A 10,735-nucleotide genomic window follows, 5' to 3' on the forward strand; every position below is an offset into this window, starting at 1 on the left:
AGAGCAAGGAATTGGGGGAGGCAAGAGGGGTCTCCATCACTTCTCAGGGCAGCAAAGAAGATTTACAGTAGATGCATGAAAACAGACAAAGCCAATAAACACCAGAAAGGCCGACTGAAAGAAGATGGGCCAGTGAGGCCGCCCTGCGGAGAACGCTCCAGAGTTAAAGTTCTGGGCTGCCCTTTGTTGGAGGCTTTAAGCAGAGGCTGAATGGCCGTCTTGGCCGTCTTAGAATCCTAGAACTGTAGAGTTTGAAGGGACCCCGAGGGTCATCTAGCCCAACCCCCGGCAATGTAGGGATTTCAACTGAAGCATCCCAGGAGGGTGGCCATCAGGAGTGCTTGTCCAAAGTGGGAGAGGAGGGGAGCCAGCCAGACCCCAGAGCTAGGTGCACCCGGAAGCAGCAGGGAAACGGAGGCAGCTGGCTTTAAATCAGCTTTAATAGATGCCAAGCTCCTTCCAGTCCCTGACTGAAAGCCCCCCGGGAGCTCAGAAGCCGAGCGGGTGAGCAGCCACAACGCCTCCATTCTTCACCAGGGCATCGGAGATCAGCTTCATGCCGGCAAAGGACTCCTCCCAGGCCAGTGAATTGGCTTCCCGCAGAGCCTGGCGGACGCGCTGGAAGGCCTGCAGGACACAGGAGGAGCGTCACCCACCAACGCGGGAGACCGGTCACGGCCACCCGACACAGGGCAGCAGCCACAGGCACCCAGGGCACTGCCAGGCCCACAGGGAAAAGCTGGCGAGGGAGGGAAGCTCCGGGTCCTTCCAGGGCACAGCTGCCCTGCCTGGGCAAGAGCTGGCGCGAGGCTGGCACCCTGTGAGCCGCCTTGTCCTTGGCCCCAGGGGAGACCCATCAGCAGTGAGGCTTCCTCCAGGCCGGCGGAAGCTTCAAAGAGCCACAGCCAGGTGCTCTGGCGAGAGGCCCAAATAACTCCCTGCAATTATGGCTAATTGAGGAGAGAAGCATTTCACACCTGGTTACATCCTGCAAGGCTCAGCTCCTGCCCCAGGACTGGGAGGAGGAGGAGGAGGAGGAGGAGGAGGAATGGATCACCCGGCAGGAAACGGGGGCTGGGGGAGGGGCAGCCAGGGGGAGGAAGTCTGGGTCTGAGAAGCCTCTGTGGGGCCAAGGCAGAGCCAAGGGGAGCGAGGGGCTGAGCCCAGGCCGAGGAAGGGGCTGCGGGGGTCCTCCTCCCACCCCACCCCACCCCTTGCCTCATGGCACCACGTCCGGCACAAGAGCTCCTCGTGCTGCGCTGCCGGCTGCTTCAGCAAAAGAGAGCGGCTGGCCCTGCAAGAAGAAAGAGGGAGCGAAGGAAGGCCAGGGCCCACAGGAGGGGAGCCCAGAGCCCCCCCGACACAGGCCCCCCAGGGGACAGAGCCTGGGGGCAAGCCGTGGGCCCCTTTGCTCTCGCCCTGCAAAGGCAGACTCCCTACCTGGAGAGAGCCACAGCCATGGCATAGATGTCGATGGCAGAGTCCGCCACGCGCTTCAGGTGGAACTGCTGGTCTGACGGAGGAATTGGGGGGGGGGGAGGGGGCATCAGGCAAGATTTGGGGCAGCTGGCCTGGCCTCTGCTTCTCACTCCAGAAATTGCTAAGGAGGTGAGTTTGCTTTTGCAGGCAGACTTGGATTATCCCCCGACCCGACCCATGGACCTGCCCCACTGTGTGCCCCCCCCCAACAGCCCTTCCCAAGAACACCCACAGGAGGTTGTGGGGCCTGGCTGGTCCCCCACCTTTGACAAGAGGCCTCCACGCCCCACCTCAGAAAGCCAGGCTGGGGTCTCTCCCCTGCCTGGTCAGGCCCTGCTCCCCATGGCTCCTGATCCAGGGAGGGACTTGAGGTGCAAAGCAGGGCCTGCTTTTTGTTGGGGGGCAGGGGGGGTACCTGCCACTGCAGCTCCGTATTTCAGCAGCAGACTCTCAACCGCTTCACCAAACAGATCAATGGCCTTGGTGACCTGGACGGAGGAAGGGCAAAGGGCAGGGCTAGCCTGGCATGTCCACACATGCCCATACCCCTCCGCCCCCCAGGCTGAAAATAGTCCTGATGGGGGCCAGCAGCTCTTCCTTTACAGGCCCCTCCCTGTTTCTCCATCAGCTGCTCTTTGCATATTTACAGTACCTACAGGCACAGAGATGGCATCTCGGAAAGACCAGGCTGAAGAACCAGCTGGAAAGTGATGCTCCTGTGGGTCAGGAGCCTCAGCCCCCCACCCCATCCCTGGGGGACAACCTCCACCTCTCAGGCAGCCAGGACCCTCTGGAGTGAGAGGAGCTTGCCCTTCCAGGCACCCCCTGGGGACAGGTGTGGAGGGGGCTCTGGCACCCTGCTCTGGAAGACACCCCATGCAGACACCCACGTAGGGCGGGGGGGGGGACCTTCAATCCATGGGCCCACTTCATCCTGCCAAGGGGTCTCATTTGACCCACATTTCTCTCAAGCCAGGCCTACCTGCCCATCAGCTGATGTCACCGGGAATGTCAGCTGATGGGAGGACAGGGAACTGGATCACGCAGCCAAGGCAACAGGATTCAATTTCTGCTCATCAGCTGATAGGCAGGAGTTAAAACCCTTTGCAAAAGCACTCTCTGAAGCAGCTCTGTCCTTCTTAAACAATCAGGGGCAGCAGAAGCAGGAAGAGCAGCCTGTATCTTACTGGCTTCGTTCTGCTATCTGCCACACAGACCCCCACCATCACCACCACATACTGTCCACTTAGAGAAAGTGCCCAAAGCTGCTCCAAAGAGTGCTTTTGCAAAGGGCTTTAAGGCAGCCCCAAGCACATGTCAAATCTGGCCCTTGAGGCTGATCCAGATCCTGTGGGCCATTGAGCCAAAAAGCTTACCCGACTTGGGGTGTCCTCTTCACTGGCACAATGGAAAGAGGAGCTAAAGTGGCAACAGCATCTCAGGATAGGCGCAAAGGGGGGCCTGGTGCTTTGGAGGGGACCAGTTTTTGCTGGCAATGTAACAAGTGTCTGCACACAAAGATTATTTGTGTACATAGCTCTGTACATCTCCAAGGTTTGCTTCCTTGCCAACACATGGATCCAATCACAGCTGAGCTCCAAACTCCTTTTTATCCCACCATGATGTCTCACCAGAGTCGCGCAGTCCTCCAGGTCTGGGTGAACATCGCCCTGCAGAGAGAGGCCACTGGGAAGCCCAACTTTCCTGCAGTGGAAGGAGAAAGGAAAGGAGATGTGCAGAACTTGGAAGAGGAACAGAAATGTCAGTTGGACATTCAAGATAGAAATCAGAAGGTTGATGGAGAGCAAACCAGGGAGTCTGTGGGCTGTCACTCCTGGCTGTTGCATCAGACCAGAGGGTAAAAAACGGTAAAAGCTCCAGTCTACTTGCACTTCATGCTTTCGAACTGCTAGGGTGGCAGGAGCTGGAACAGAGAAGCAGGCGCTCAGCCCGTCGTGCGGATTCAAACCACCAACCTTCCAATCGGCAAGCCCAAGAGGCTCAGTGGTTTAGACCACAGTTCCACCCACTCCCTCTCAGACCAGAGGAACACCCCACGCACCCGCTTCTGCCCCCAAGCTGGACATGGGGGCTCACAGCCCCCCCCAATAGCCCCAGACATGCTCCTCACCGCTTGGCTCTCATGACAATCTCCTTGCAGAGGGCTTCCACCTTCCCCACCGGATTGGAGAGGGACTTCTGCAGGCGCTGCAGCTCCTCTCCAGCATGCTAGGGGCAGAGAGAGTCGCCCTGCTCAAAGGAGGTCCAGCCCCAAGGCTGTTTCTGTGAAAGGGGTGGGAGGGGGCACCCCTCCCCCAGAGTCTTGGGTCAACCTGGAGCAGAGCAGAGGGCAGCTCCAGCCCATGAACTGGGGAACTTCCTCTAAGGCTCCTGCCCACAAAGGACCCACGGACAAGCCATGGAAGAAGGGGCAGCCCAGCAAGGGAGGAGGGCTGCCAGAGAGATTCTGACCTGGCTCAGGGAGAAAGCTCTGCCATGAACTCCTTTGGGCTTCTCAGCCTCCGCTAGAAAACAAAACTAATGGCGGTCGACCTCATGGGGTTGGGGTGCCATCCGACAGGCTGAATATGGTGCTGGCAAAAGGACAACTGTCCAGGACATCTGCCTGGGCTCCTGGTTCACTCCTGGGGGGCCTCTGAGTGCTTTCTCCCAGTCTCCACAGGGTGGGAGCCACCAGCAGCAGGCAGGCAGAAGACCATGGCTCAGGGGCCAGAGCACCCTCTTTGCACTCAGAAAGTCCCCGGTTCCATCCGCCATGGCAGCATTTCCAGGTATGGTTGGGAGTGTCCCCTGTTGTTTTGCTCTGGTATTCCTGGCTGGTGTCCTTGTTTTTTGTCCAAGGGAGCCCTCAGATTTCTCCGTTAACACCTGCCTCAAATCCTGGGAGCTGCTGCTGCCAGTCAGTGTAGGAAGTGCTAAACTAGATGGACCCCAGGAAGGCAGCTTCTTGTGCTCTTATTGCCATCTAGTGGCGGGTCCTGAGGGCTTTGATTGACACTTGTGACAGCCAAGGAGAGGCTGAGTGAATTCTGAGAAGGCCAACGAGGTGTCAGGGCCAGTGGGAGGGCGGCCCTGGTGAAAGGCGGGGGGGGGGGCTCACCTTCATGCCCCCCAGCGCCACAAACAGGCGGAGGATGTCATTGGTGCCCTCAAAGATGCGGAAGATCCTCACGTCTCGCAGGACTTTCTCCACTCCCGTCTCCTGGCCAAAGGAAGCAAGGTCACCTCCACTGGCCTGAGAGTCTTGCCCGGTTGGGGCCAACAGGAGCCGCCCCTGCAAGCCCCCCACCCCGCCCTCTGCCACCCAGGCAGGAGCACTGACCTTCATGTAGCCCATCCCACCCAGGATCTGGATGGCTTCATCGGTCACTGTCCAGGCTGCTTCCTGTGGATGGAAACAGCCCAAGGCAGCAAGGGCAGCCTCAGCTGATCTGGGGCCACCACCCCAAAGGCCTTGCTGGCCAGACAGGTGCCTCCTCTGGGGCCGGAAGCAGGAGGCCAGCAGGGAACGGGTCAGGAGGACGCAGCACTTCTAACAGGCCAGGGAGGGGCAAGCCAGGAATTTAGAGTCAAGGAGTGCCTCCTCAAGCACTCAAGAGGGTGCCCCCCAGCCCCCCAACTCGTGCCCCACCCCCCTGCGAGGCCAATCAGTTTCTGCCTAGCAGAGAGGGTGGCTGAGGGATGGAGATTAGGGAGAGCAGGCCTGGCTTCCTTGGAGAGACAGGCCCCCCACCAACCCACCCAGTGGCGAAGCTGCATCCTCTGCTACAGGGTGGAGAGCAGGCGGGGGTGTGGCGCGCATCGGGGGGGGGCACCATGATGCCACCCTACTGGAATAGTGGTGCCGGGGGTGGTCCGCTCCCTCCGCACTCCCATTCCTCCACCAGTGGACCCACCCATCCACTCACCGAGGCGAAGATCTTGCTGATGGCGGCCTCCAGGCGGTAGTCGGGCACTTTCATGTCCATGTTGGCACTCAGCACGTAAGCCATGGCCTGGAAGGGGCGGGCAGAGGCAGCGCTGAGCACCCGGCAGTGGAATCCCTCCAAGGCGCAGCCGCCTCTTCCCGCCCCCCAGGGCCTGTCCTCAGGCGTCGGGCCCGACGCCCCCCCCCTCACCTCGGTCACGTAGAGCAGCATCGCCATGCGCGCCAGCTTCTCCTGGATGGTGCCAAAGCGGCTCAGGGCGCTCCCGAACTGGCGCCGGTTGGCCGCGTGCTCCACCTGCGGGCGGGTCAGGGCAGGGCCGGGGCTCAGCGCGGGCGCGGCGGCTCCCTCCCTCGCTCCGGCCCCCCGACGGCAGCCCCGCTCACCGCCTTGCGGAGGACGCCGCGCATGGTGCCGGCCAGCGCCGAGGCCATCCCGAAGCGGCCGTTGTTGAGGATGTGCATGGCCACCTGGAAGCCGCGCCCCCGGCCGCCCAGCAGGTTCTCCGCCGGCACCTGCACGCCCTCGAAGTGCACCTCGGCCGTGTTGGAGCACTTGATGCCCATCTTCTGCTCCGGGGGGCCGCTGGAGGGAGAGCGGGGCTCAGGACTCGGAGGCGCAGGGCGGCGCGGCGCGCTCGGCTCCAGCCCGGTCCCCGCGCAGCCGACGGCGCAACCAGCCGCGTCCCTTCAGGCTCCTGCGCCGGTGGCGGCGACCCAGGGGCGAGGGATGCGCACTCTGCCCCTCCTCCCAAGTTCCCCGGAGCGTGGCCGCCCGTCCCGGCATCTCCCGGTGCTCCTCTCGCCCCGCGGGGCTCACCTGGTGACGCCCTTGAAGGCCCTCTCGACGATGAAGGCCGAGATCTTGTCCTTCTCCTCGCCCGTCGTCACGTCCTTGACGCGCGTCTTGGCGAAGACCGTGAAGATCTCGGCGGTGCCGCCGTTGCTGGAACCGAGAGGCGTCAGCGAGTGCGCGGGGAAGCCCGCTGCGCCACCCGGGGGGGGGGGGTCCTGATCCGGATCTGTCCCTCACCTGATCCAGATCTTGCCCCCATTGAGGGTGTAATAGCGCTCGCAGGGACTGAGCTCCGCCGTCGTCTGGATGGAGGCGGCGTCGGACCCGCTCGACGGCTCCGTCAGGCAGAAGGCGGCGTGAACCTCGCCTGGCGCAAGGAGAGACGAGCCGCTCATTCGACGGGGCGACCCGGCCGGCGGGCTCCCGGGACTCTCAGAGGCAGCCAGCGCCCCTCCGAGGTTGGGCGCGCCGTCCCCGGGCCTCTGGGCGGCGGCTAGGCCGGCCTCTCACCCCTGCGGCTGCTCGCCGGAAGGAGACCCGACGGCTCCCGCCCGCGCCCCCTGCCTGGTTTGGGCTTCCGACAGCGCTGCTGCCCTCGCCGCCCCGCAGGTCTCGTTTCGGGGAGGGGGGTTGTCTTACCAGTTGCCAACTTGGGCAGGTATTTCTCCTTCTGGCTTTTTGTGCCAAAGAGCAGGATCCCCTTGAAGCCGATGGACTGGTGGGCACCGAGGGCGATGCCCACCCCGAGGTCGTGCATCCCGACCACCTCCACCATGCGGGCATACTGGGGGGTGAATTGCTCTGAGGTTGGCATCACGCGGGGCAAGCAGCCATTGATTCACCCAGCCCCACAAGGCAAAGATGGAGGAGGAGGGGTCTCCCCAGGGAGATGAGTTCCCCTTGGCCCATCACACCTGGAGCATCGGTGCACACCCCCACACCCCACCACCCCCACATGCTCCCTCATCTCTGCGTGGGCAGGGGCTGCACGAAGGGGGAATTCTGGCCCCTTCTCTGCCTCACACCCCCTCCTGGCTATATCAAAGGCCTCCTCCTCCCCCCCCCAGTCCCATTGGACCCCCCCCCATCAGTCCCTCTCACCTGCGTGTTGGTGAGCCCGATGCCCCCCAGCTCCTCGGGCACCTGGAGGCCAAAGCAGCCCATGTCCTTGAGGCCGGCCAGGGTCTCCTCCTGGATGCTCTCCAGTTCCTCGTTGGCAGCTGGGTCGTTCACTTCCTGCCCACAGTTTGAAAAGAACAAAGCAAAGGCAGACCCTCCCCTAAGGCCACTTTCCTGTGGCAGGGAGTTCCAGGGAAGGTTTGGCCTAAAGCAAGAGGCCTCCTTTTAGGGGGAAAGAGAGAGTTGTCTTCTGATCCAAAGGGTCTTTCCAAGTTAACAGCTGTGGATACATTTGGAGTCAAGGATCTAAGGGGCAAATTACTCAACACCCAAGACGGAAGAATTAGGTTTTGTTTTTTAAAGGATTTCAAAAGTGAAATCTGAAAAGGTGAGAAATGATACTTTTGCCGGATTTTGCATGTCTGAGCAATGTTTTTCCAGCTTTATACGCTTCCCTCCAGGGCAGGATTTGTTCTTGTGTGGACAAGTGCCCAGATGTGCCCTCTCAGATGCCCACCCAATCTTGCTACGCACAGCTGCCCAGGGCACCCAAAGATGGACGCTGGCTTAATTTGGCAAAATGGAAAGTGCAGGCCTCCTCACCCTCACTCACCTCGAAGAAGCGGGTGCAGGGATCCACCATGGCCTGCAGGGACTGCGCTTGCTCCGGGGAGAGAACTGGAGGGGGCAGAGCGGCTGGTGGGTCAGCAGGAGGATCAAACCCCTCACCCCACCCCCCAGAGACCCCCGCTGGCTGAGGGGGCTCCCGCTGCCTACCTGAAGGGAAAGGGAAGACGTTCTCGGGGGCCAGGTGCCCGTTGAATATGTTTGTGACAAAGGATGTTGATTCCTGAAAGAAAAGGCGATGCTTCCTGTTTGGGGGGGGTGGTTGGGGGCACAACAGAGCTCATGCCCTGGCAGCTTCCAGTGGGTGCAGGACCCCTCCTCTCTCCCTCCATGCCCCTTGTGGAGGGGATGCTTTCCCGTCTCGGTGGTCCCCTCCTGAGCCTCAAGGCCGCCTTGAACCCGCTTCCCACCTCCTGCCAAAGCACCTGCTGCCCAGCGTGCCTTCTCTCAGGGTGGGGGGCAGCCAAAAGGAGTCCCAGGCAGCCTCACGCAGGGCGGGGGCAACGCAAAGCAGGGCTGAGTGACATCAGGCCCCACTCACCTTGTTGGCATGGCTGGAATAGCTCACTTTCTGGCCAGGCACAAGATAGGAGGGAGGCAGCAGCCTGGAAGAGGAAGGGCAGGAAATCACTGAGGACCCCCCCCCCCGCCAGCCTGTGTGGTGGGCAGCCCCCGGCCCCCATGAAGCCAGTGAGATGCAGCAGCCAGCTCAGACCTCTGGACCCACTGAACCTCTCAGGTAGACTGAGGCACCTGCCAAGGTGGGGGAGTGAGCTAGCTAAGCCTGGCAGGACAGCGGACTCTATGGCATTAACCCCTTCATGCATTCATCCGACTCAAGCATGCTGGGTATGTGAGGCTGGTCCTCCCACAATGCACTCTGTGGTGCCTGCCAAGACCAGCAGCCCCTGTGCCAGGTCCCTCCCCCACAGCACATGGCCCAGAGCCCCCTCCACCTCCATCATCCTGCGGTGACTTAGAGGGGCTTCTGCCCCCCCCGCCTTTGTTTCTGCTGTGCCAGGCATACCTGAGGCTGGATCTGGCCCACAGCTGTCTCCACCACTTGAGCCCCATCCCTCGCTGGATCAGGCGCAACATCCTCTCTGCTTGGGGAGGTGGTTCGAGGTCAGAGGCGCAGAGCACCTGCGTGGTATGCAGAAGGTTCTGTGCTCAGTCCCTGGCAGCATCTCCAGGGGCGGCTGGGAAAGTCCCCTGCCTAAAATCCTGTGGCGCCATTGCTGCCAGTCAGTGAAGGCAGCATGGAGCTAGATGGACCCAGTGGTCTGCACTGGTAGTTTCCTGTGCCCCTAGGGGGGCGCATATATGGCTGGCCCCACCTCCTGCCCCCTTCTGTGCAGCCCCTCTCACCCCCTGCCAGGCAAGGGGGAGATTATTATTTCCTTGCTGGGTTTGGTCTCTGGCACCTGCTAGGCTGGGCATGGAGGGAGGAGTGGCTCTGCCTTGATACTTGCCACCCAGCACCCGCCCCTGGGGGGGCCTGGCCTCTTCACCACGGGGAGCCGCTCAGTCTAGCTGTGGTGGGAGCAGCTGAGGACAGAAGTTCCCTCCAGGAAGAGGCAAGTTGAGCAAGAAGCAAGGAGCCCAACTTACCTACAAAATGCAGCAGCAGCAGGAGGAGGAGGAGGAGGAGGAGGAGGGGATCCCTAACTGGGGAGCCATGCTGTGCTCCTTCAGTGTGACACCACCGTTTCCAGGGTAATGTCACAGAGCTCTGTGATGTCATCTCAATAATAATAATAATAATAATAATAATAATAATAATAATAATAAATTATTTATTATTTATACCCTGCCCATCTGGCTGAGTTTCCCCAGCCACACTGGATGGCTCCCAACAGAAGTAAAAGCACAATAAAACACCAGACATTAAAATCTCCCTAAGCAGGGCTGCCTTCAGATGTCTTTTAAAAATAGGATAGCTGCTTATTTCCCTGACATCTGATGGGAGGACGTTCCACAGGGCGGACACCACCACCGAGAAGGCCCTCTTGCCCTGTTAAGGCCCCACCCTCCCTTTTGGCACTGGGGCCTGCCAATTCCTAAGAGGAAATATTCCCTGCAAACCAGCATGGGGGTGGACTTGATGATCCTTGGGGGTCCCTTCCAACTCTACAATCACAGTGATTCTGTCACTCCATGAAGTGTCCCAGGAGCTGCACCCAGAGGCACAGAGGGTCGTGGTCAGGGCACCCTGACCTGCCACCAGGAGGCTCCCAGGTTGACTTGGGTCTCTGCCACAATCTCAACGGAGCCTTTGAGAAAGCCCCTCTCTTGCCCCCGGCCACAGATGCACCCCCCATGCTCTTTCCCTCGGTTATCAAGGGCTGCTTCCACTTACGGTGGGGTGGGGCGTGCTTTGCACATGCTCAGAGGCTTTCTTAGTAGGGCTGGGTGACTTCATTATGACTTTAATAGTGAGAATCTCCAAATGCTGAAGATGTCTTGGTTATTTTGACTTGTTGGACACTGCGGAGCGCAGAGCACCTTGCTGCCAAAGAGGGGAGTGGGGTGCCTGCCCCACCGCCACCACTTGGGGCTCCCCACTCTGCACCCACCAGGACTGCAGGCAGCCTGTTTTGGCCAGGCGTGCTGCGAGGAGGCCAGCAGGGGGCAGAGGTCTTCAAGTCTTCATGGGGCTGAGCTGGGTGGCAGCTGGTCGAGAGGGATCCCTGGGAGGCCGGCTGGGTGCAAGGCTCTGCCATGGCTGCTGCTCAAAGGAAGCAGCAGGATTGCTCAGGCTGAGCCGC

The 10,735-nt window shown here is 60.8% G+C and overlaps 1 protein-coding gene across 8 annotated transcripts; it reads right to left on the reverse strand.

The window, feature by feature from the left end:
- Positions 1–422: 422 nt before the first annotated feature.
- On the reverse strand, positions 423–9,673 carry LOC310707970 (very long-chain specific acyl-CoA dehydrogenase, mitochondrial-like). 8 transcript variants are annotated; one of them, XM_083505549.1, is made up of 21 exons: positions 9,579–9,606; positions 8,995–9,070; positions 8,509–8,572; positions 8,118–8,190; positions 7,954–8,018; positions 7,323–7,457; positions 6,861–7,005; positions 6,459–6,588; positions 6,246–6,371; positions 5,813–6,011; positions 5,619–5,723; positions 5,409–5,495; positions 4,823–4,885; positions 4,601–4,702; positions 3,611–3,708; positions 3,111–3,183; positions 2,856–2,987; positions 1,895–1,967; positions 1,441–1,513; positions 1,219–1,294; positions 423–627 (listed from the first exon to the last, which is right to left on the reverse strand). In XM_083505549.1, the coding sequence occupies exons 2-21, from the start codon at positions 9,063–9,065 to the stop codon at positions 490–492; spliced, it is 2,028 nt and encodes a 675-aa protein (XP_083361675.1). In that variant the 5' UTR covers positions 9,066–9,070; positions 9,579–9,606; the 3' UTR covers positions 423–489. The 8 variants fall into 8 exon arrangements, with proteins under 8 accessions (XP_083361675.1, XP_083361673.1, XP_083361672.1 ...); XM_083505547.1 differs by having other exon boundaries at positions 7,323–7,514; XM_083505546.1 differs by having other exon boundaries at positions 7,323–7,514; positions 8,995–9,073.
- Positions 9,674–10,735: the final 1,062 nt, after the last annotated feature.

This window comes from Podarcis liolepis (assembly GCF_965112155.1).
Source record: "Podarcis liolepis genome assembly, chromosome: 5".
In the NCBI taxonomy this organism is placed as follows: Eukaryota; Metazoa; Chordata; class Lepidosauria; order Squamata; family Lacertidae; genus Podarcis; species Podarcis liolepis.